This window comes from Pteropus medius, unplaced genomic scaffold, assembly GCF_902729225.1.
Source record: "Pteropus medius unplaced genomic scaffold, Ma_sr-lr_union100, whole genome shotgun sequence".
Taxonomy (NCBI): domain Eukaryota; kingdom Metazoa; phylum Chordata; class Mammalia; order Chiroptera; family Pteropodidae; genus Pteropus; species Pteropus medius.
In genome coordinates, this window is record NW_024342473.1 from 12,992,709 (window position 1) to 13,018,432 (window position 25,724).

A 25,724-nucleotide genomic window follows, 5' to 3' on the forward strand; every position below is an offset into this window, starting at 1 on the left:
AGTTCCAAAGCAGGAAAAGGAAAAGGTAAAAAACCGCATTGCTTCATGAGGTTAAACAGAATGGAATAGTGAGCAGGAAAGTGGTAAATAGTACTCAAGTGAATGAATGCTGCTGTCGGGAGAACGTTTGCATAACAAGAAGAACTACAAGACACAACACTCTTGTTACTTAACCAAAACACAACCTAGAGTTATTACATTTCATCTATTTTTAAACAACATAGATAGCCTTGTGAAAACAAGGCCTCAAAAAATTAGGTTAAGACTCAGAATTGTTCCTCTCCACGGAAATCTTTAGTAAAAGGCGAAAGATTTGTACGATCTGAAGAGAAACCAGAGTATAGTAATTGTTTCCCCGAACTCATTTTTCAGGAAACTGTAACTCCTACTGCACTGATGGTGGCTAATTATCCCAAGAGTTACTGCCTGCAGAAATTTAGCCAAGGAATACTGAACATAATATCTTCAAACCTAGGAAACTCGAGAAAGAAAATTTTTTTTTTTTCCTGAAAACAATTGTACTGTTTGCAGCATGTCATCAGTATGCAGATGAGATCTGAATAATCACCCTTTAAACTCCGGAAATGATTTAGTATTCAAATTTTGCTCTGAGGCCCCAGTTAAGGGTCAAAGTGGAGGCTTGGCTGCCTGTGATCTAAACCCCATCCTAGTCAACTAGAGAGAACTTCTGCTTTTATCTGTTCATACATTGGGACTTTGAGTAAGATATCTTTTAAGTAAAGACATTTTGTGATAATTGGGGCCAGGGCAGGCCACGAGGATAGCAAAGAAATGGTGAGCACAAAATTTGGGATAGTGGTTACCCACAGTGGGGAATGAGGGCTGTGACTGGGGAAAGGCCCACAGAGGGGGTTCAAAGGTATTGGCAATATGTTTTTTCTTAAACTGGGAGGGAGGCATCAAGGTTTCATTTTATTACTTTTTTATTATATTCATGTATATCATATGCATGAACATTGCAATCTTCCCCTTCGTTGGGTCTACTTTTATGTCTTTCAATATACTTTTATAATTTGACCATAAGAATTTTTTGTTAGATTTACTTTACGCTTATTATCTTATAGTTTTTGTGGCTACTGTAGATTTTTTAAAATTATAATTTATAGTTGCTTATTGCTGGTATACAGTAATGCAGTTGAGTTTTATTTATTGCTCTTGCATTCAGCAATTTTAAACTCTAGTTCTCATAGATTCTCTGTAGATTCTGTTGGATGTTATATGTAAAAAGTATATCATCTGAAAGTGATGTGGACGAAAAGGGACCATATACTAAACTGGACAAACTTAGGGGAGGCCAGCATGGTGGACCTACAAACTCAAATACTAAAATTAACCACATAGGATGTTCTGATGTAAAATATTCCTAATTAAAGTAGGTCATGGTGAATAGTCACCTCCTGGGCCTGTAGCTTTCTTGACAAAGGTCAATCTTTACCTTAAGTGAGACTGTCTATTGTCTTTTTGCATCTAAGATAACATACTCTTGGAATGTCAGAGTAATCCCTTTTTTTCCAGACCCCTCAGGGCACAACCCACTGCACCAGCGAATGAGACCACAGAATCCCTTATTATCTTGTCCGCCCCCCCACACCATCTCTATGTGCTGTAAATGTTAATTATTAACTCCCCTGTACCCACCAGTGTAAAAGAAATATGTGTCCCTTCTTTTCACTTTTTATCCAATCTCAGAAATTTCCCTGCTTTCCTTTCCCCTGCCCACTTAATCTACCAACAATGGATATCATGTAACCCTCCTTATGTTTCCTCCATTGATTCTAATATAAAAAATAGGCTGCAAAACTGCCATTCTCTGGAGCATTTCTCAATCTGTTGAGATTTTGCTTCCTGGCTATTGTTGTCAGTTTGGCTCAAATAAACTCATTAAAATTTTCTATAGGTTTGGATGTTTCTTATATCAACACTGATAACTTCATTTTTTCCTTACAAGTCCTATACTTTCTATTATTTCTTTTTCTTGTTTTACATATCTCATCGGGCACTCTGATACAGACATTGAACTGAAGTGATTACAGTATCTTATTCTGATCATAGCTTTTAGTGGACCGCCGTTAAGTGTGAAGTTTGCTGTAGACAGGTGGAGACTTCATGGGCAAGCAGTCTGTGCAGTTACATTGGGTCCTTCACTTCAGCTGCCACCTTCATGAAATTCTTAATAATTTTTGAATACAGGCCCTGCATCTTCATTTTGCCCTGGGCCTTAAATGATTTCTGGTAGAAACTCTTTTGATTAAGCTAATTCCATTCTATTCTTAGTTTGCTTTGATTTTTTTTTTAATAGTATATGTAGATCTTAAGACAATCATCAATTTTCCCTTTTTACCTATTAACGTTGTTAAAAAACAAAACAGAGTAAATCTGAAGATCTAATTAATTAAGCAATTCATGAATTGGGCAGCATCCCATCTAGCAACTAGAAGGACACTCGAGGGGTTGTACAAAATAGAAGGTTTGTATAGGTAGAAAGAGAGTGGGACTAAGAAGTTAAAGTTATTTGAGGCAAAGACAACTTCTCTTAGGAGAGAACAGGGAGTTTTATCAGGCAGATTGCTTCACTCATGTGGATCAGGAAATTTCAAACTGATAGGTTTAAAATTCCACTCCTTGGAAAGGCTGAAACTGCAGTTAGTTTAGGTATTAAATCCAGTTTTGGTATCCTGGGCTTTTAGCACAAATGATGTCATTTTGGGCCTGTGGTTTTCTCTTTAACATTGTGGAAAATTATATTCACAGATTTTCTATGATATATCATTCCTATATTCATAGCCTAAACTCGATTTGGCAATAATGTATTTAAAATAGATTTTTAAAAGAAGTTTTAAATTTACAGAAAAATTGTGCAGATAGTGCAGAGTTCCCATATATCCCACACCCAGGTGCCGCTATCATTAACATGTTATTAGTATGCTTCAAAGAAGCAACTTTCATGTATTCATCCAACAATTCTTGAGGCCAAGAACCAGGCTTTTGTCTAAGTGCCCACAGTGAGGAAGAGGTGGAATGAGTGATGGTTCCCAGGTTTCCTGACAACTGCTGCAGGCTCTGCCTTTCTAGGCCTGAGCTTCTGCAGCCGTGTTAGAGTTTCTGGATCCCATGATGCGCATAGGACTTCGGGGAAACTAGGGGCCTTGTCTGAGGCTATAAGGTGGTCAGACACTTTTTAGTGCTTCTGGACCAGTCTGGGTCTCAGAGCATCCGGAGGTCTGACACTGGCTTCTGGGAGCAGCCAGCACTCACTGCCTGGCCTTGGAAGTCTTGAAGTGCCTGGGGGTCCAGTCTTGCTCTTCCTCCCAAAGTCTTATATACAATCCAATGGCATGGACCACTTCTCCTCTGAGCCCGGGGCCCCGTTCAGCCTGGATTTGGAAGGAGGGAAAGTTCCTCTCTCAGAGGATGCTGGGTTGTGGGGCTGTAGGCAGCGTTTTAAGGGGCTTCTTGGTCTAGGAATTAGCAATGGCCTGTGCTTAGATTTCCACATGACCATGAGGCTCACCTGTAGGGTTTTCTCTAATGAGATCGTGAGCTGGAAGAAAGGATGGGAGCCTAGTCCTTCCTTCCACAGTTAGGTCAATGTCCTCTCTGCCCACCCCCATTACTTGCCTCCCCAGGCTCCCTTTCACAGAGGGCCCCAAAGGAAGATCTTGGCAGGCCTAGTCTGAGAGGCCAGAGACTTAAGCGATGCAGAGAATTCTGGAGGCTGAAAAGCGAGGAACGGTCTTTTGGTTTTCAGATCAGAGTGTAAATCTCAGATTCAGTGGGTCTGGCTGTGGGACCTCGGGCGAGCACTGCAGCCCTCTGAGACTCAGTTTCCCTGGGTGTTAAATGGCTCCTGCGCTGCCAGTTTCGAGGGAAACAATTCAAGAGGGATGCAAAGGTAGTATCGATTCCCTAGGCAAGACAAGCAGTTTCAACTGGCGCAGCTGGGACAAAGGCAAGTCCAAGGGCAGGTCAGAGCGGCGCCTGGGTCAGTTTCTACTCGGTTCTTCTGTGAGACTGACACGCAGGGGCGAAGGCGACTCCGCCCCGCCCGCCCGCACACCTAGCAGCTGCAGACCATTCGCGTTCTGATAGGTGGGCACAACCTGCACTCGAATAGGGTCGGGCGCGGGAAGGGGCGAGCCCTCGATTTGGCTGGGAGGAGCGCGGAGCAACGTGAGGAACGCGGCGCCGGGAGGGGAGGTAGGCTGGGGCGCGCGACCTTCTCTGGCAGGCAGGACACGGAGAGCGGACGTGCACGGCTGGCGAAACGCAGGCGGCGCGGAGGACAGCCGGCGGAGCGCCGGGGCTTCGGCCGCGCCGGGCCGGAGGCGGGGCAGGAAGGCACGGGCGGCGCCGCCGCCGCCTTGCGCGCGGGCAGTGTGCTGTCTGCGGTCCCCCCGGGGGTGCCTACCGCCCCGGGCCCCTGCAGAGGGCACGTGTCAGCACGTTCCCGCCGTTGTCCTCTCATCCCATGTCATAGCCCCTCCCTCAGGCCTGGGACTACCCCCACCCGCGCGGCCCCATTATCCCCAGGCCCAACCCTCCGCCCTGACCCGCAGTCCTTTCTCCCCTTCACCCTCCAGTCTGCCGGGGAAGCGAGCCTTCCGCCCAGGCCCCCTGCAGAAGACCTTGTGAGCATGTTCTCACCCCTGTCATCTCATCCCTCTGCCTAGCTCGACCTCAAGTCTGGGGACCCCGGCCCCCTCTGGCCCTTTGTCCCTGGGGCCAGCCCTACGCTGACCGCAGGCTCGGCCCTAGCCCCTGAACCGGCGCGTCTCCCTCGGCAACGCACCGCGACCCAGGATGCAACCCACAGGAAGGTCGGCTCTCAGGGAGGCTGTGGCCCGCGACGAGCTGGCAGCCGACCTCCGGTGCAGCCTCTTTGCCTCGGCCCTGCAGAGCTACAAGCGTGACTCCGTGCTGCGACCCTTTCCCGCGTCCTATGCTCGTGGTGACTGCAAGGACTTTGAGGCCCTGGTGAGTGCGCTTTTTTTCCCGGTGCTGTCCACAGAGTCCCAAGCCAGGTGGCCTGTGGAACCCCTGTTATAAAAATGCCAGCCCTTAGACTTTCTGTTCCCTGCCGGGCCTTGGTGAAGGTTTCTGAGCTAAGAACACTCCCCACACCTAATGTCAACACTCCCAAAGCACTTTGTGGCTGCTTCCTTTTGTCAATGACAAGTGACTCCCAGGAGTGAAATGAGGAATTCAATAGTTGCATAGGCCTCCCCCAAGATTTCCTAGCGAGGCCAGCAATAGGGTGTTGATCTAAATCAGCTGACTCTGCCAAATAGGAAGTTACCCATCCCTTTGTAAATAATCAACACCAAAAGTAACTAAAGCCACTCAGACCTGATCTTCATAGTGAGGTAATATATGGGCAACACTCTTATAAATTGTAACATATAGTACACATGTGAGCTGTTATTTCTGATGATTCACAAGGCACTTAATTTCTTGCAGAGTTCACCTCAGGGGCAGCATTCCAGATAGCAGTTATCTTTGTAATCCAAATGTTTGGAATTATCTAGTTTCAAAATTTTATAAGAACTAGAAAACAGAAATAGTCTACAGTCATTAAAGACATTTAAAGATTTTCACTCAGAAAACTCTGGGCTTAGTTGGTTTCCTTGGTGAGTTCTATCAATCACTGAGGGAATAAGTTACTCCAATTTCAATATTCTTCTAGAATATTGAAAAAGAGGCTAATATAATCCTGATCCTAAATCTGGTAAGGATGAAACAAGAAAATTATAGGCCAGTGTTACTCATGAGTATAAATGTAGAAATCTTCTATAAAATATTAGGGTCCTGAATCTAGCAATGTATACAGAGAATAATTTCTCATCAACAGGTTGGGTTTATCCCAGAAATGCAAAATGAGTTCAACATTAAAAAATCAATAGTTATGAACCACATTGGCAGATTAAAGGAGATTTTTAGAATTATCTCTGATGAGGTGGTCAGTATTGGGTTCCCTCTTTGCTCTTACTCCCAGGAAGCTGGAGTAAGGTCCAGCCTCTTGGCTCTCACCTGGTCCATTGCAGACCAGGCTAGGGATGTGTTGAGGGCATTTCAGGCCTAGACCACGGTGCACAGGTGTTTCAACATACAGGGAGTGGAAGATCAGAGAAAGATAAGCCAACTGACTTCCCTTATGATTCTGCAAATTCAGATGTTCAATTCTGTAAATTTGTGACATTAGAGCCTTGGAGATGAAACTTCCTTCAGTTTGTCAATAGATATTAATGGAGCGCCTGCTGTGCTGAGGATACAGAATTAAAGACCCAAGGGGAAGTTAACAGTGTGCTCACTAGCTGTACTGTGGGGTAAGCCCTATACAGTCATACCTTGGAGATATCGTGGGTTTGGTTTCAATAATAAAGCAAGTTGTAATCTTTTTGCTGGCGGAGGGTCCTACCTTCAGTTTGTAAAAAAAAAATGCAACATCTGTGACGCACAGTAAAATGAGGTATGCCTGTATACAATGTGAAACCTAAGGCAGAGACCCTAGCCCTTGGCTGAGATCAGGGAACGTGAACCAGGGGTGGTGGCTGATGCCATGCTGAGCCCCTAGGGGACATGGAGGATTTCAAGGAGCAGCGAGAAGGAAACTGGTATTCTAGGAGGAATAGTGGAATGGGTGGAAAGCCAGGAGCTCACTGAGGACAAGTCTGTATTTTCGTGTGGGTGTTGTGGGGAACAGGAAAAGATGAGGTCAACCAGAGCATGCACAGCTGGGCATGTCTTGCAAAGATGTATAGATTTTATCCCTGGGCAAGGGAAGGCATTGGTGCCATCTAGGATGCATTTCTGAAAGACCCCTGTGGTTTCAGAAGGGATCTGTTCAGAAGGAGAGATTGGGGTCTGAGGGACCAAACTTATCAAAACGGTACCCTACAATGCACTTCATTAATTTTTACTAAGAAACATCCAAATGGGCTGGAATGCTCAGTACGTTCTCTTCCTGCCGGAAGGTCTTGGCAAACAGAATCAGGTTTGTTTGATGCATATGGGATAAATGCAACGAGAGCTTGCATTGTTTTGATTTGTTCATGCTTTTTAAAAATTTATTTTTAATTATGCAAGTAAGGTTTGAATATATTCTTGTTATAAAAAATTCAAGTGATATCAATCAAGTAAAAGTGCCTTTGATAGAGCTCAGGCTATCCTGCATTCCTCCCCAAAGGCATCAGTGCTCTCAGTTCGGGGTACACCCTTTATCCCATACCTATTATCCTTTAGGAGAGCATGAGGTAGCCCCAAATAGCCACTTCTGCTATAAAGACAGGCTGTCCTTCACATGGGGTTCATTGTGCTGGTTCTGTAATGCACCCTTTCTTTCAAGGGCCACTGGAAAAACAGATTCTTACTATCCCATTCTATTGCCATATTCCTTATATGGTACCATTGTTAAGGAAACTAGCCCAGGCCATACAAATTCTTGGCTGTCTGTAGGCATGGCTTTAATGAGCAGTTTCCCAGGAGAAGGCCACTCACCAGGCAGCGCTTGGCACCACCTGTGGGAGCATGCACCGTTCTTAGATAAACACACTTTAGGTTTCGTTTTGCCACACGTTTACATGAGTTACAGAAGAAATGAAAAAGCAAAGAACTTGGCATCTGGACCTGTATGTGACTCAGTGATTCACTTTGAAAGTAAAGGAAATGAGGTCTGGACTTGTCCTTCTGGATCATTTTGTGGTTACCTAAAGAAAGTATGGAGCTGTTAAAAATTCTCTCATTTTCATTGGCTGAGCTAAAAGCACTTGGAAGTAATGTGGAGTAGTTTATCATTTTCAGCCATTTTAAATTAATTTACCCCCTACTACAAGGTGTCATTACACACCTATAACACATCTGTTGCAGTTTCTAAAAATTCAAGCTCTGGCTTGAATTACTTTATTGATGATTGCTTCCCTGAGAATACCCCCTGCTCAGCCAAGCTCACGGCTCTGGTTTCATTCTGTCACAGCTCCCAAAGTCCCAAATCATCTCTTAGGTGCCTTGTTTTGAGGATATTTCTATTGTGAGTCAGCTCTACAATTTTACACTGGGAGTTCTTTGTATTCCCGGTGCCTGGCCTGGGAGGTACTTCTCAGATATTTGAGGAATGATAGTGGGTATGTGCTGATTGTCTAGGCTGAGGGCTTCTGCCTTGTTCCTTGGGACAAGGGCTTATTAAGTCAGAATCTGTAGCATTCTTGGGATGTCCTGTACCCTTGACCATTGGCCCTCAAACTTCAGGTTTTATTTTTCCCCTAGGAAACCCCATGCTCTGGTTCTCCATTAGGCTGGGGGGTGAAAATAGCTCCTTTGTATTAATTCCAGCCCCTCACTATTCCAAGTGGGTTTGAGGACCAGCATCATCATCACGTGGGAGATCTTTAGAAATGTAGACTACCAGGCCCCACACCAGACCTACCCGATCAAGATCTGCATCTAGCCCGCCCTCTTCCCATCTACTATTTCAGAGCCTGAACTGCCTTAATTGGCTCTCCTGGTTCTGGTCTCTGGCTTGCACTCTACAGACAAGCTAGACTGTCTGGGTTAAAAATATGAATAAGCTCCTCTGTGTCCTAACCCTGGGGCAGGCCTGCCCTCCACATTGCTATCCGCCTTGTTTCCTAGGCAAACTCTCCCTCATCCTTTAAGACACAGCTGGAACCTCATCTTACTCTGTGCCCTCACCCCCCAGCACTTAGGAGTCCTTCCTGTTTCCTTCACAGTATTTTAAATTTGCTCTCACAAATAATACTGTGATAAACATCGTTCTACATTAATCGTTGTTTATATCTCTAGTTATTTTCCTGCTATAAATTCCAAAAGGTGAAATTACTGGCTCAAAGGCTAGCAGACCTTTTTAAAGAAGGCTTCTGATGCTTATTTCCAGATTAGAAATTGAATATTAACATTTACTGAGGAGATCATTCTTTACAAGATTCTCAGCCTGGATTCACATTGGAATCACCTGGGAAGCTTTAACACCTGCTCTGTGGGCTTCACCCCTAGAGATTCTGATTTAATTGATCTGAGGTGGAGCCTGGGCATTGGGATTTTTTTTTTTTTTTTTTACTTATTTGTAGAAAATATGTTTTTTAAGTTTTTCCTATTGATTTGGTCATTTTCATGAGCACCAACCTGCCAGTAGTGAAGAAATGATAGTCAATAATTGTCCATTTAGGTACATACTTGATATCTCAAGTCAACATTCTCAGTCTCTCAGATTACCTTTTTATTTCCCTACTCTCAAAGATGGTTTCTGAAGAGTGGGGGTGGGGTAAATGTACAGATATATAAATATACAGATATAGACAGATATAATGTGATGTGGCTGTCAGTGGATATGTGGCTAGAAAGATTCTTCAACCTATGGAATGGTGATGTGGAGGACCCAGTACAAACCACCTCCGCCCATTCCAACCACGCTAGAAATACAGGCCCTTCCTTAGATTGGTGAGCAGTATCTAACACTTATACAATACTAATAACCCTTACTACTTGATAAGTACTGTTCTGGGCTGTTTCTACATGGAACTCACTTAATCTTTCTAACAACTCAGTGATGTAGGTTCTATTATCTCTGTCAACATCAGCTAATCACTATACATACTGGTGGCAGACCACCCTCCAGCTCCCAGGTGTTGTTGGCATGAAGCCAGGATGGAGAATCACTCCTTTAAAGTGTCCCCATGATGACTCCTTTTGTGAAGAATTCTAGATTGTAGACTCCCACCCCCAATCTATTTTGATGACTCTGGATTTTCATACCTTAGGTTTGTGCAAAGCCAGGTGTACCTGTATGTAACTGCAGTGTCCACTTTCCAGCCTTCATCTTGGTAGCTAATCATCTCCACTTATCCCTCCCACCCCACTGTTCCAGGTATCACTCTATTTGTCTGGTCCTGAGGCTGGTGACTTTTGCTATACCTTTGGTTCATTTCCTTCCAGCCTGTCTGCCCACGTCTAGTAATTATGACTTCTGGTGTCTTCCTAGACAAGGATATTTTTCAGATGTCGTTCCTTTCCTGCTGCCAGCCCTTCCAGGACAACATTGCTTAACATCTAAACCCGAGTGTCCCTACCTTTTCCTGGTGATAAGAGTCACCTGCGACAACTTCCGTTTTCAGATTCCTGGGCCTCATCCCCAGGAGATTGTGATGTTGGTGGTTGCAAAGCGTCCACTGGGCTGTCCTGTTACTGCTTGACTCAGCAAGGAGGTTGAGTTGTCTCCCTCCAGGGTTATCAGTCTTCTTTCTCCTCTGCTCATCCCCTACCAGTTCTCTGCCCTTGACCTCTGAGTCACCCAAACCACCTCTTTCTTGAGAGACTTCCTTTCTTAAACTCCTATGACCACCCAGCACTGCCCACCATTCAGGCCTTGCCCAGGCTCCCCCAGCCACTTATCCAGCTGGATCATTTTTCCCTAGAGCAGAGGCTGCAAAAATGTGACAGGTTTTTTTCCTCTAAACTTTTAGAAGTTGGGAAAGTAAAAATTGAAGCTTGCTGATTTCTTAAAAATAAATAAATAAATAAAAATCTGAGGCTCTGCAGCCTGAATCGAAGTCACTCTTGGGCAGAAATCACCTGGAATTGGGGTTTGGTAGCTGGGCCCTTTGCTAGGCCAGGGGTCTCTAGCTAAGTGCAGTTTTCACATGCTTTCTTAGACTCCCTCCTCATTTTCATCACCTGTCTGGCTCTGGGGTTCCCATTTGACTCTGGGAACACCTTGGGACAGGCTCTGTTCACTGCCTCTCTGCGAAACTCCTGCTCTCTCTCTGCCTTTCAGATCCTCCCTGTCCCTCCACATCTCACTCCCATCCTACCTGCTCCCTAAAACCTCTCTGCCTTCTCCCCAACCCTCAGAAATGCCTTCCTTCCCTCTGAACACTTAATGCCCCTTAATACAGTTGTTCGTAAATGCTTTCCACTGTCATGAGCTGTGGTTCTTAACTCTCGTCTGGTTGGAGGGTATTCTCTTTCCTGACCCCGCTGCATATTGCACATGACATATATCTTTTTCCCTTCCTTTGGGAGGGCTTAGGCACAACCAGTAGCTGTCTTGGTTGTATTTTGGGATGTGGGAGGGTGGGTGGGAAACTCCAGAAACATACTTGATTGGCTTCCCAAGCAGCCTCTTGAAGTTCTGCTGCAATTGCTCCTTTGGGCTGAAATCGTCCATTATAAATTTCTCCATTGATTTGGTAGGAGAGAATCACAGAGACAGACCCTGGAGTCAGGCTGCCTGGCTTCATATCCCTGCCACTGAAGAGCTGCATGACCCTAGGCAAGGTGCTTAACCCCTCCAAGCCTCAGTTTCTTCCCCTTTAAAATAGGCTGTTGTGAGGATAAAATGAGCTGCTGGCTGCACAGCTTTTAGCCCAGTGCCTGGCACATGATAAAGCCTTAATAGTAGCCATTACTTTCTTGTTCTGAAATTTGTGCCAAGTTGTAGGCTGGCTGCTGGGGCTCCCGGATACATAAGATGGAGTTGGCCCTCAGGAAGCGTTTGTCCCAGCCAGATGTGAGGTGGCTCCAGAGAGTTAAGTACCAACATAGGATTCTGCATAGAGCACAGGGGAGTACAGGGGTCATGGATGGTCAGGGACAGGGGAGGTGGCTTTAGGCTGGCCATGAAGACTGAGTGAAATGTCATGCTGGGCAGCTGCAGAAGCACAGATAAGGAAAGACATAGGGCAGTTGAGGAGTGGTATAGGGGGAGCAGGTGAGAAGTGTGTGGCCCGAGGTACTGTTTGGCAGAGACTGGACCAGGTTCCCAAGGGCCTTGTTAAGGGCAGGGCTGCTAGATTTAGCAAGTAAAATAGAAGCTACCTAGTTACATTTGAATTTTAGAGAAGCAACTAATAGTTTTTAAAGTGTAATTATGCTCCACTTATTGCATGGGTTATACTTACACTAAAAAATTTATCTGAAATTCAAATTTAACTGGATAGACTGTATTTTATCAAGCAACCCTACTTGTGTGCCTGGTCTGCAGAAGACCCTGCTAAAATACAGATGGGTTTTAGTCACCAGAGGAAGAATCCTGTTAACTTGTTGGAGTAGATTTACTTTTCAGAGTAGCCCGAAAAGTGAAATGAGACATAAGGGAGGCCAGATGAGGGGTCAAAGAGTGGGGGCAAAAGAGGGCAGCCAGGCAGGACACACAAGGCCCTGTCTGGGCAGGCAGCAGTGGGAGGCCCTGAGCACTGGAAGAGGGCTGTCCCCAAGGGAGCTCAGGCAAGGCCTGGTTCCAGCTCGGAGCTGGGAGAGGTCTCTCCTACTTCCTGAGACTGAGCCCCTGAAAGAGACCTACCTTAGCTGACTGTCCTTTTGTGGGGCTCCCTGTGCCCAGTTCTGGATTGTTGGCAAGGGCTGCGGCTCACAGGTAGGATTAGAAAACAGGAGTGATGGGCACAGTAATCGTGGGAGAGAAGACTCAGCTCTGGCGCTGGGATAACAAATGTAGATCAGGAGTAGAAAAGGAGGACTGAGGAGGCCACAGGCTGCTGGAGGGTGTCCTTTGGGTTGTGCAGCCAGCAGGCCATGTGGGCGGCCACCTGAAGGTACACCATTTGGAACATACCTGTAGGTACCCTCAGGGGCTCCATATTGCCTATAGAACAAAGTCCAGAGACTCCAAGGCAGGTGTCTAAGGCCCGTCACAGGATGATCTCATCACCTACTTCTGTTCCTCCTGGTGACTCCCACACTCTAGGCTGCACCAAGCCACCTGCAGCCAATGATGGCAACCACCATGGCAGTCTCACTAGCATTGCCGTACTTAATACCTTCCAATTACTTTAAGCACTGTACTTGTTTAACTTGATTAACCTGCACTGGGATCCCGTGTAGTGGCTACTAATATTATTTCAGTTCTGTATCTGAGGAAACTGAGACACAGGAAGTCAGACAGCTCACCTAGGTCACACAACTAGTATTGGGTACAGGACCAGGTTTGGGCCCAGGCTGCCTGAGAGGAGAGCCTGCATGATTTACCATGTCCCCATCCACTTCCTTTACCACACACTTGCTTTTGTGCTTCTGTCCTTTGCATGTGAAACCCAGGTCTCACAGAACCTCCTCTGCAAAGTCTTTACTGACCACCCCCTTTTCCCCTAGCCGCTATGCAACAGAAGTCCCTCCTGGTCCCCTTAGTAGTTTGTATACGTCATCATGACAGTGAATAGGTTTAAGTCATAATTATTTTTTTACCTTTCTGCCTCCCCACTGTGTAGTACCAATACTTTGGAGCATTTACGTACCCACACATCCATGTTGTTGTTTTTTTTTTTTTTAATTGGATCCTCACTGATGCTCCACAAGGCATGTAGAGATAGTTTTAGTAGAAGTCTATTGATTGAATCTTTGGACATAGAGACAGGAGTAAAACAGCCTTGAAATGTTTCTTATTTTCAACTGCGGAGTTAAATAAAATCCCCAAGGTCAGCCATCAGCGGTTATAGAAAAATGGAAGAGAACCACTAATATTCATGGAGTACCAACTACATCCCTAGTAAAGGAACGTGTGGGGAGTGTTTTCAGGGAGAAATAAATAAGAAGAGAAATGGACATGTATAGACCAGGCCCTGAGATTTTGTTACCTTCTTTAATCTTCCCAGCAACCCAAAGTGAAGATAGCAGGGTTCCTGGATTAGAGCGGAGATCAAGGCTCAGCAAGGTCCTGTGTTTGAGCAGGGATTTAAATCCAAATCTGTCTGCTCTTTCCCTGGCATCCAGGAAAGAGGAGGATTAGAAAAACAAGATAGTGCTCTGGGAGTCCTGGCTTTCCTGGGGAGAAAGTATTGGGTCTGAGTGCTTTAGGGGTGTAGAGGAGAAAAGGGGTGCCTGGGTTGGTAGAAGTCAGGGAGTAGGCATTCCAGGGGACTGAGTGAACAAAGCTTGGAGGTGGTACAACCCAAAGCATATTCACAGACAGCCCCGGTGTACAGTGGTGTTTTAAACGCCATGCTGGAGGGATTGGGCTTCTAGTCATAATTTCTGAGCAAAAGCTATAGATACCTTGTAGCTCCTATTAGTCCCTTATCAGACAGAAATCCTGGCACCAGATGTGTTTCAGAATTCAGATTCTGCCCGATTTTGCAAAGGTGGTAATGTGGTGCAATGACACAACTGAGCTGACCAACTCAGATGCCAGTCGCAGGCCACACGGGCATCAGCCTAAATCAGAAGGCCCTAGGATGGATCACAGCTTGCCGCAGGGCAATCCATTTCTGTAGAAGTCATTGCCGCAGTCCACAAGAGGTCCAGAAGCTGGTCTTAGCCCCCAAGAGGGACAGCGCACATGTAAGGACAGGAGATTCACGTCGGGTGGGTACAGGAACTGCTCTGGCCTCATGAAGCCCCATGTTTTACAGAGGCTGGTCTCTCTCATAAAAACACCATAGAAATAGCTGCCAGGGTCCAGGGTCCTCACAAAAAGTCACCGCACTCAGGGAGACCCCCAACCATGGATTCCCTGCCTGCAGTTTCTCCTAGTCCAGATGCAACTTACCATTCTGGATCATTTTTACCATAAACAGGGTTGCCCTGTTATGTATGTAGTTACCATACTACTTTATCCAGTCTCCAGAGGAACAGGCTGACAGGAAGTTAACCGAAGATCATTTTCTTACGCTTCGTTAACCCTTTACCTGCCCTTGTATACACCATGTATTTGTTAATACCTCCAGCAAGGTGGCATCCTATAATCAGACATTAATATTCCTGCAGCAAAATGCATCAGTAGTAACATGATATGGGATAAATATGAAAGGAAACTCACATTATCTCCAGTCAGGTTTTGTACCAAATTAGTTACAAAACAACTTTTTATTGTTTGGAGGGTTAGAAGTTGGGTATTATTTGGAAAGGGGATGGTAGACATGTGCATGTTCTTCCTTTTAGGAAAGTCAGAAAAGCGCAAATCATGTGCCCTACCACTAGAGGGCCCCTGGTTCTCATTTTATCCAGGATCTTTGCTAATGGAGGTTTTCCTCACTTCAGCTTGCAGATACCAGCAAGTTACCTAACCTGAAAGAACTTCTCTTGTCCTCCGGAGACAAAGACAAACGGGCTTGGGACCTGGTGAGCTGGATTTTATCCTCAAAGGTGCTGAAGGTCCACAGTGCAGGGAAGGCAGAGGTGAGACTTTGGTTCTGTAGGATCCCAGGGACCTCCTTGTGTACCAGAGTGACCTGGGCAGCTTGTTGCAAATGCAGATTTCTGCACCTTGCCCCCAGAGATTCTGGTTCTGTGTCTGGAGTTTGGCCCAGGAACTTGTGAAGTCGCAGTGCTGAATTCTGTTCTCCCTCCTGCTAGCTGTGTGACCTTGAGCAGGTTTCTTGGTGCATTTCAGTACCTCAGTTTCCTCATCTATAAAAATGAGGATGCAAATAGTATGCTTCCATCAGGGAAATGGCTGTGAGAGTTGAATGAATTTTCACACTTAGAACAATGCCTAAGGGCACATGCCAAGAGCTCAGTAAATTTTGGGTATCACAAGCACCCAGGTAGTAATCCTGATAAGGATACCTCAAAAACCATTGGCCTAACCCAGTTGTTAGGAAACAGGCAGAGCCCAAAGTAATGGAACATTTCAAGCTCTGGGTTCAAATCCCACTTCCATCCATAGTTGAGTCTCCTTTTCCCCATTTGTAAATTGAGGATATTAATAGTTACCTCAGAGGAGACCTGTGATAGAATGGGTCACTTCCAGTCTAGGTTTTGGCATAGACCAGACATTCCATAATTTGGTGTCCCTTGCCAGGCTGGATCTCTCAGGGACAGGCTGGGGTCACAAGGACCAGAGTGGGGGATAGCAGATCCCCAAGCTGGTGTTCTTTCCTCTGAGCGGCAGCGGGGGTTTATCCATACTGTTCTTAATTAATCAATTTGAATTCAAGAGCATTCAATTTTATAAGCTCCTGATAAAGACAGAAATCCTCCTTAAGTGGCACAGAATTTAGTATCTTGGATTCTGGTGTCTAGGGACATCTATCATGTTGGATGATAAAATATTATAAAAAGCTCTGGAGTGGAAGTCAGGAGATCCATATTCAGGTGGAGGCTGGTCTGCTAACTCCTAGATGATCTCTGGGTTTCACTTTTGTCATCTGTTAAATTGAGGTTTGTTCATTCTTTATATGGGCATCAAGTGCCTACCAGTATTGGGTACTGTAGGTAGAGTAGATAAGGCACTGGCTCCTTTACTTTTGATTATGGACCAATTAACTTCCATTAAAATATGAAATGTTGGCACCCAGGATTATCAATTTTTTATTGTGCCCAAACAAGGACATTAGTCTACCATTTATAAAATGTATCATCATTTTATAAAAAGATGTTTTGACAAAAAAAAAAAGGAGGATGATCTTGACCTCAGAATAAAGGACAGTTTTTCTAAAGAAAAGATCGTGTCAACCTTGCAGCAATATAAATATATCTGTTACATTTCCATTATTTTTCTCATTTAATCACAACCCAGAGAAAACTTTGCCACAGACTGGGTTTGGACTATGACTTACTGTTTATGAAATGAAGAGGATTATTACCCCTTATGAAGGAACTTACCCTTCTGTATTAATTAGCTTCTGCTGTGTAACAAACCATCCCAAAACCTAGTGGCTTAAAACAACACTGATTGCTTCTTATGATTCTGTGGGTTGGTTGGGTGGTTATTCTGAGTGGAGACAGCTTGCCTGGTGCTGGATGATCTAAGGTAGCCTCATTTCCATATCTGGGTCTTCAGCTGGGATGGCCACTATGATTGGGGCCTGCCTTTATGAGGCTTTCATCCTCCTGAAGGCTAGCAAGGCTTACTCACATGACAGTGAAGAGTGAAGGGTGAAGGGTTCCTAGCAGCAGACAAGGAAGGGCAACCTTTTTTCAAGTCTCTGTTGGCCATATGTTTACCAAGGTCCCATCGGCCAAGCCAGATTCAAGATTCCATAGATTCCATGGAATCTTGGTGGAATTTTACCTTCAAATTCCACATTGTAGAGGGGTGAGAAGAAAATGTGTGGCCATTTTTTGCCATTTATCACATCGCCTGAGATTATTGTGAAGATGGAATATAGGAGATAGATGTGAAAGTGTTATGAAAATTAGAAGTGGTCCAGTTCGAAGGAGCAATGCTTCTCAGTCTATTGTAGGGATAAACATTTAGAGGAAAACAGTCTTGAGCTATAACCTCTGAGCTTATTTATAAATTGATGTCATTATTCTCATGAAACCAGTTGTTCTCAGGAGCAGAGTCCATAGCAGAGTCCATAGGACTTAAGCCCAAGGCTTTAGGAGGCCATTTTGGCAGCACATTTACCAATTTCCTAAATAAAATTGCAACTCCCTTCATGTTTTTAAGTTTGAAAAGATCCAAAAGCTGACTGGTGCCTCTCACACTCCTGTCCCTGTGCCGGACTTCCTGTTTGAAATAGAATATTCCGATCCTGCAAATGCCAAATTTTATGAGACCAAAGGAGAACGAGACCTAATCTACGCCTTCCATGGGAGCCGCCTAGAAAACTTCCATTCCATCATCCACAATGGCCTGCACTGCCACCTGAACAAGGTGGGGCCTAAGCCTGCTGACATTTTGGGAATGGGGTCAGAGCTGGTGGGGGATGAGGAGGGGCCTTGCTGCACAAAGTGTGGCCTGTAAACCAGCAGCATCACCCGAGAGCCTGTGAAAATGCGGAATCCTGGGCCTACCCTGGACTTTCTGAATCAGAATCTGCATTTTAACAAGATCTCCAGGTGATTCCTATACCAATTACAGTTTGAAAAGCATTGATTTAAAGATGGTTCTCAGCCTTGGCTGCACATTTAGAATCACTTGGGTAGCTTTTAAAAATTCCAATGCCTGGCTGCATCCCACACTAGTTAAGTCAGAATCTCTGAGAGTGGGGCCCAGACAGCAGCAAGCTTTAAAAGCTCACCAGGTGATCCCAGTGTGTGGCCAACTCTTACTGCTCAGCATGGTCTCTGGACCAGTGGCATTCATGTCACCTGGGAGCTTGTTGGATAAGTGGAATCTCAGGGCCCACCCCAGGCCACCTGATGAGAAACCACACTATAACAAGCTCTCCACTGTGCTTCATATGCATGTTGAAGTTTGAGAAGCATGTCTCCGGGGATCACTCCAGCAGTCAGCCCTTGGAGAATTTGAGGGACGTGCCAAGGAGAGGTCCTTTCCCTCCCTCCTTGAGTAGCTCCTTCCCTTTTTTAAGAGTCAAACAGTGACAACCACCTCTTTTCTGCTGATACTTTTTTGCCTTTTAGTGAAGCGTAAGAGGAAGAGTACAAACAGGAGCCAAAAAGACCACCTTAGCAGCTCTGGCCCTGGGCGTATTGACTTAAACTCTCTGAGCCTCAATATCCTCATCTGTAAAATAGGACGTCATCACCTACCTTCTGGTGCGCTGAGAGGATTAAAACAGTTCATGTATGGAAAAGATTCTGTACTAAGCACCAAGGACACTGCTTTTTTAGGTTGATGGGAAGGGAATTTGGGGTAGGGAATGCTGCAGCCTTTCCCCCAGTCGTGGCAGCATCTGCCTTGTCTGAAGGGCTGGCTCCCAGAGCAGCTGCTAAATTGTGGCTTATACAGAGGCTGGAGGGACTTCCCAGTACTTCTGCAGCTGATTATCGCAATTGGGTTTTGTTGAGGATGACGGGCTTGTTTACACTGGCTCTCAGCTGATTATTCCAGGCTACTGGAATCCGAGGCCTCCGCTGCATACCAGAGCTGGCCTGAAGAAGTTGCTTGCAGATTACGCTTGTACACCAAATCTTCACTTCAGTGCCCCTGGGCATTTGCTGTTTAGTGGTATCTCATCAGAGTCCTTTGGTAAAGTGGCTGCTCTTTTGGCCTCTGTCTGGGTTTTCAGTGAGTAGCTAGCCAGTCGAAGTAAGAGATTGTTCTCATGGTAGAGATACTGCAAGTTTCCTACTCTTGTGTACCCCTGTTCACTGCAGCCTTGCTCAATTTTCTCAAGTCTAGGGAAGGGTGTATACATAGCAGGCATAAATGGAGAATGGATGTGAGGTCAGATCAGAGGATATCCAGTATCCTTGGAGATGGTCTCTGTCAGCTTTTGAGACATGGGAACTCTGCTTAACCCAGCAAGGGGCTTCCCAGAGGCCAAGCAAAACTTGTTTCATGTCCCCTAAGCTTCACTTAACTGGCTTAGAATTGTAGAAGTCTAGTGCCATCAAATAGGACATTTCTCAGTTCCTAAGCATAGGCTATTCAGTGAGCTGTTTGAGTCTACTCATCATCTTAAGATACTTATGCTGTGGCCCAAGAATAGCAATTGAATTTCAACTTGAATGTCAAATTCCATCCATTGGTAGCAGCTACCTGGAATGTTGTGTTGAGAAGGATTATGAGTTAGTGTAAATGAGTGCTGTGATCGCTATTTTTATGTTGGCCATTATAGTCTATTATTGACGTCTACTTCGGACAAAGGATGTGTTTGCTGTGCCCGCTGTAGCCTCAACTTGAGATATTTCTCCTGAGATCTTTTTCTTACCTGGCAAACTTCCTCACGGAGGGCACCAAGTTAGCACCGACCACCAGGGAGCTGAGCTGCCTCCTAGATTTTTGGACATTTTTCTTGGTCAACACCAACACAAAAGAGTAAAACTCAAATAGGCCTGTTACAGTTTCTGGTCTGAGAGATGCATTTCTTTTCTAAGTAATGACTCAGATTACTTCCCCCTTCAGATGTGATCCCCTTCCCAGTACATAAGGGTGTGACTTTGCTTCTGCAAGCCCATCACACTCTGGGGTAGGGAGTGCTGCAGCATTTCCCCCAGTCATGTAGCAGGAATTACTATATATACTATGATATAAGAGCCCGTGATGGAGTGCCCACCCCTTTCATGTGCCACCTGTCCTGCTCGATGCTCTATATACTTTACCTCATTGAATCCTCATCTATCACCTTATAAAGGAGATACTATTATCACCATTTTGTAAATTTAGAAACTGAGACCCAGAGAGTTTATATGACTTGCCAGCTTGTTGGAGATATAGGCAGGATTCAAATTCAGGTTTTTTTGGACTCTTATACCTATGTTTTTATCACTCAACCTTGACCACAGAAACTACTGGTTTGCCCGGCTGTCAGCTACATCCACAATCAGTTAAATTGTCGTCAGATAGGAATATATTTGGTAATAACACTATGATGATATCATAGGATTTTTTAATCTTATATCTTTTGCTGGGGGAAAAAAAAGGTTTGAAAATTTTGTGTTTACAATTCTGTTGGAAGACCCACGTTGCCTTGCTGTGCTATTCTTCATTCACTCAGCCCTGTTTTTCTTCTGTTGGCTCTGCCATTCTAGACATCCTTGTTTGGGGAAGGGACCTACCTCACCAGCGACTTGAGCCTGGCCCTCATTTATAGCCCTCACGGCCATGGGTGGCAGCACAGCCTCCTCGGCCCCATCCTCAGCTGCGTGGCTGTGTGTGAAGTCATTGACCATCCAGATGTCAAGTGCCAAACCAAGAAGAAGGGTGAGTGAGCATTTGACTCAGACCTGGGCTGCAGGCTTCCGGGTGTGCAGGCTCTTGCCGTTGGGTGGGGTATCTCTTGTACACTAAGGGGTAGCTTGGGTCCAGTGCAGTATAGGACAGGGGCCCTGCCCTCATAGAGTGAGCAGTCTCAGCTATTGAACACACATTGGAAAAGATATAATTTACTGCAAGGTGGTGTGTAGAGTGCCAGGTGAGGGGGCTGATGGGGTCCACAGGGCAGCTCAGAGGAAGGAGCAATCATGGTGGGTCCAAGTGCTTAGGGAGAGCTTTGGGGAAGAGGTGAGATTTGATAAATGAAAGCAAGTGTGTGAGGCCAGAATGTGGGCTCCTTGAAAACAGGAACTGGATTTCATTCACTTTTGAGCACCTGGTATTGGGGAGCCTGGTGTGTACTTGACATTCAGTAAATATTTGCCAAACTGAAGCTAAAGACATGTGTCCAGAACTGTCCCTCCAGAGTATTCTGGTGTGTGCTCAGCCTCTGGAGGATGTGAGTGGTGACTGAGGCCATTGGCAGTAAATCCCAGGCTCTCTAGGGAGCAGATGATTAGCTGGCTGCCTCAGTCCACTTCCCTGATATGTCTCTCAGATTTTTTTTTCCTGTATATCCTGCTATTTTGCCCACAAAGGCAAAAGAGTCACAGAACTGTCATTCTAGTCTCCAGAATTGGCCTGTTTGGTTCCACTGAGAAAAGGAAAATTGAGAAAACTGTCTGTTCCTGGCCTCTAATGTAAAACAACTGGAATCTTGAGGAACGGGCCCAGGTCTGACACCACCCTCCCAAACCAGACAGCATGAATATTTGCATTTATAATTCTTAGGAAGTTTGTAAACCATGACGTTAGATTTCAAAACAAAACCTTGCAATATCTGCTGTCACACAGAAAGCTTTGGCTTTTTTTTTTTTTTAATTGCTAAAGCCTTTTCATGTTATTAAAAGAAAACTTTTCTTTTTGTTTGTTTTTTTAAAACAAGCCTTGGTACAAAGGGTTGAAGATGTGTTCTAAGAAGCTCGAATCCAGAATAGTTAATTTAAAACGCCTGCTAAGAGACTTGTCTCAGATCAAGTCCTGTTCCTCATCCCAGATTATTTCTTTGGTGTGGACATCAATCTGCTTCTTCCTTCTGCTTTCACCACTCAGTCAAGTTTTTTTTCTTCCTTGTATCTTTTATTTTCCTATCTTTTTTTTCTTCCTCCTGTTTGTCGATTCTCCTGTTTTTCAGTGTGCTTCTTATACACACGTAGGCCCATTCTTCAGCCTGCTGGGACTTCTCCACTCCTAGGACCAGGAGGCTTGACCTGTTTATATTCATAATTTGTTTCTTTTATTATTATATCCCCATCCCCCACCCAGTAAAGTCGTGCTTTACTCTCTTTATTCAGATTCCAAGGAGATAGATCGCAGGAGAGCGAGAATCAAACACAGTGAAGGGGGCGACATCCCTCCAAAGTATTTTGTGGTCACCAATAACCAGCTCCTGCGCGTGAAGTACCTGTTGGTGTACTCACAGAAGCAGGCCAAGAGGTAAGAAGGACAACTAAAGGCTGCATTCAAAGTGTTGGATTCTTAGTTATCAGTACTGCCTTTCCTCCAGCCTTAGTCCTCACCTATGTATAAAGTATATTAAACACTGTGCTAGTTGCAGTGAGGAGTAAGGATAAGGGTGAATAAGATGTGATCCTGGCCCTCAGAGGTTTATACAGTCTAGTGAAGAAGATAGAGATTTGTAAACACAAATAACATGAGGGACTGAATAAAGCCAAACTGGCTGCCCCAGACATGAGGCCCCTCAGCCACCTCAGCTTCTGATTTCAGTCTGAAACACAGTGATTAGGTTAAGCTGAGAGGCAGGGTGGTGACTGGACTCTGGCTGGGATTGTGTGCAGCCCAGTATGGTCACTTTCCACGGTGGCTGTTGAACTACCAACGGCTCTTCTCTCTACCTGAGATACTTCATCTTCACCTCTAAAGTGAGGGTGTTGAACCCAACAGCAAAAGGGCCTTCTGGTTCCTAAGAGCCATGGTGGATGCCTCATCCCATCTCAGCAGTGTGGTGGCGGCGTGTCTGTGCAGGGTTCTCCAAGATCAGTGGTCACTTTCAGACTTTGTTGCATTGTTGGCGTCTGTGATAGAACTTCTCATGGGGGTGAGTAGCAGGTGAGCAGATAAGACAGGAAAGGGGGTTACTTTTAATACTTCTCACTCCTGCTTGTATACACCAATGGTTTCTATGCTTTAGAATTTAAGCCAGTAAAATTCCCCTCCCCTCAAGTTTGGGGTATTCGTATAGGGTTCTAGGGGACATTATCCTTTGATTTAAAATCATCTGGCTTTTTGTACTTGAAAATTCCATTCCTTCCCACTTCTTCCTGGAGTGTCTCTTTAGTGCACACTTGGACCGTTTAGATCATTTCCCAGCGGGCCAAAGAGGATTTCCCCAGCACAGATTGATATCCATATGTGTCTGAAAGTGAAAAGACTTTTGCTAAATAACCTGCTACCTGCTGCCATCTGGGCAGACACCTGGAGCGAAGTCATTCTTCTAGATACCAAAGTCCTGCTTAAGAAAAGACTGAGTATGGAAGGTTCAAGAGGAGCAGCTATAAAAGGGAAAATCAGGATGAGCTCATTGCATAGCTGTCTTTGTACATTTAGAACATGTTCTGGTGAAAGGCATGTCGGTGCCAGGGCAAACAGCCTCAGATTTCTTGAGCAAAGGAGAACGCACGAAGCTTCATTTCATGGCTTACTCAGAGGATGAAATTCATCATTGCATTTTCTTTGAGCCAGAAGTTGTTGCATACACTTCAAAAAAATGTTTTTCTCTTTTTGCCAACATCATTCTTTTTTCCCCCTTAAGCAGGGCTTCCAGCCAGCTGTCCTGGTTTTCCAGCCATTGGTTTACGGTCATGATATCCCTGTATCTGCTGCTGCTGCTCATAGTGAGTGTCATCAACTCCTCAGCTTTCCAGCACTTTTGGAATCGTGTGAAGAGATAATCTTTCTGGGCCTGGTGTGGGGGCCGCCTCAACCATGTGCCTTATGACAACTTGTTCTGTATCTCCCGTGCTCCATGTCTAGCCAGGTAGAGCCTGGGGGCCAGTCGGGGACCACAGGACAATTTTCATATGCCATAAATGTATCGCTTGCCTTTGATGATGCTCCTAGCCATGCTCCGGCCAACAGGGACCACTGGTCCCTCACTCACAGGTTTTGGGGAGCCCTCCTGTCTGCTCCTTCCTAAACAGTCCTAGGGAGTTGGCTTTTCTGTCAGGGCCAAAGGAAAAAGTCCTACTGCATTTAAAAACAAAGTGTCCAAGCTGTCAGTGGTGTGTTTACAATCGCTCCTGGCAAACTCTGGCCCTTTCTCTGATGCCTTCTGGAAGGCGGAAAATGTGTAGTGGGGACGATAAATCACTAGGCGGTTGCCTTGTTTTGACTTGAGACACTCAAGAGGAACAGTCATGTTTCTCATAAAAATCGGTGGGATCGTTTTTGAATTCCATCGGCCTTTGTCTGTGAGTATAAAACATTTTCAGTTTTCTCAAATCAACAAACAACCTTCTGCTACAGCTGTAACCCCCGTGCCCGACCATGAATGAGAAAGGAAGGAGTCAGAGATGTGATTAGAAAATACAAACTTAACAATGAGCAATTTGAGTTGTCTTTTTCTAAAAATTACCAGCTGCTAATTATAGCTACAGGCCTGCCTCCTGATCTCGTTCTCACGAAGCTGCCTTGATTGTGGCCTGCCAGCCACAAGTGCCACACTGTATGTGTTCTGTCACTTCTGGCCTTCGAGACAGAGGCTTGCCTCGGTGTGCCACAGATGTGCATAGACTAAGCCTCCTTCAGAGGGGTCGCAGGTCTTTGGGACTCAGCCTGGAAAAGCCTCTGGCTGCCCAGAGAGCTGCAGTTCTACTTGCTATATTCTTCGTGCTTCCTTCCTGCCCCATTTCAGCCATAAGGGAGCCCCTGTTTGAATTGGGGATGGGGGGAGGAGAGATTTCTGTAAAGAAGGAGGAAAGTCATTTTTCTGTAATTTGTGAAGTTGTGAAAAAGCCGCTGTCATGGTTCTTACATTGAGTATTGGAACATTTGAAAAATAATAAAGGTATTTTCCTAATTACCAGGTCACCTTTGACTGTTTTCAGCCTCCATAGGAGTCTGCCGTGTATGCCCTTTTATAAAAATCTTATCTTTTTCTTTCCTTGTTTGAGGTGGCTGTTTGCTGGAAAGCATATATCACCAGGTTATCTAGTAGGTGTTGGACTTCTAGTCATGATATATCAAATATGAGCACCTACCGTGCTCTAGGCACCAGAAATAGGCTGGGACCAAGATCAAGATGCCCCTGTCCTCACCGAGCGGACAGTCTGGCAAGGTGGGCGGATGGATGAACATTCTCAGGAGTGAGGTTGGCATTATATAGTATTATTATAAAGGAATTTTGGAAAATACTTAGCAAAGACTTTTAACTTGGCCTGGAAGAATGGAAGTGACACGTGTAGCACTGCTAGGTGCCTTACAGGCACTGATTTATTTTTTATTTAGTTTTTATGGTGGCATTGGTTAATGAAATCCAATAAGTTTTAGCCGTACACTTTACAAGTAAGGCATATATATATTTACACTGCGTTTTCACCTCCCATAGTTAGATTTCTTTCTGTCACCACATATTTGACCCCGTTTACCTTGTCTCCCTGCCCCCTCCCCGCTCCCCTCTGGTAACCACTAGTCTATTGTCCATGTCCATGAGTCTCTGTTTGTTTGTCCTGGTCATTTATTGCTTTTAGGTTTATATCCCATATATAAGTGATGTCATGTGATTTTCAATTTTTCGTCTGGCTTATTTCTTTTTGCATGATTATCTCGAGGTCCTTCCATGTTGTCGCAGAACAGTATTTCATCTGTTTTTATGGCTGAGTAATATTCCATTGTATATATGGTACTGATTTCTTTAATCCTCATGACAGATAAGAAATTGAAGTCACAGAGAGTTTAAATAGCTTGCCCAAGGTTAGGTGGCTAGGAAGTGGAAGAGCCGGAAGTTGAACCTGGCGGATTGGTTTCAGTGTTGGTCTTATATCACTATGCTATACAGCCTCCCAGGCTCCCAGAAAAGGTAATATTCACCTGAAACCTGAAAGAGCCATCAGTA

The 25,724-nt window shown here is 45.0% G+C and overlaps 1 protein-coding gene and 1 non-coding gene across 7 annotated transcripts; one reads left to right on the forward strand and one right to left on the reverse strand.

Moving 5' to 3' along the window:
• Positions 1–226: 226 nt before the first annotated feature.
• Positions 227–342, reverse strand: LOC120604749 (U5 spliceosomal RNA). The gene has a single exon (XR_005653402.1). It is a non-coding gene; the product is annotated as a U5 spliceosomal RNA (small nuclear RNA).
• Positions 343–4,075: 3,733 nt separating this feature from the next.
• Positions 4,076–24,692, forward strand: PARP16 (poly(ADP-ribose) polymerase family member 16). 6 transcript variants are annotated; one of them, XM_039865281.1, is made up of 7 exons: positions 4,076–4,218; positions 4,602–4,995; positions 15,022–15,159; positions 17,378–17,584; positions 20,368–20,539; positions 21,946–22,087; positions 23,424–24,692. In XM_039865281.1, the coding sequence occupies exons 2-7, from the start codon at positions 4,822–4,824 to the stop codon at positions 23,560–23,562; spliced, it is 972 nt and encodes a 323-aa protein (XP_039721215.1). In that variant the 5' UTR covers positions 4,076–4,218; positions 4,602–4,821; the 3' UTR covers positions 23,563–24,692. The 6 variants fall into 6 exon arrangements, with proteins under 6 accessions (XP_039721215.1, XP_039721216.1, XP_039721217.1 ...); XM_039865282.1 differs by having other exon boundaries at positions 4,095–4,110; XM_039865283.1 differs by having other exon boundaries at positions 4,106–4,218; positions 4,692–4,995.
• Positions 24,693–25,724: the final 1,032 nt, after the last annotated feature.

What these genes read in the sequence shown, in the direction of transcription:
- PARP16 (XM_039865281.1), top strand. Translation starts at nt 4,822, where the DNA reads ATGCAACCCACAGGAAGGTCGGCTCTCAGGGAGGCTGTGGCCCGCGAC. An exon ending in ACAGTGCAGGGAAGGCAGAG is followed by an intron (nt 15,160 to 17,377) that starts GTGAGACTTTGG and finishes CATGTTTTTAAG; the next exon opens with TTTGAAAAGATCCAAAAGCT. An exon ending in TCACAGAAGCAGGCCAAGAG is followed by an intron (nt 22,088 to 23,423) that starts GTAAGAAGGACA and finishes TTCCCCCTTAAG; the next exon opens with CAGGGCTTCCAGCCAGCTGT.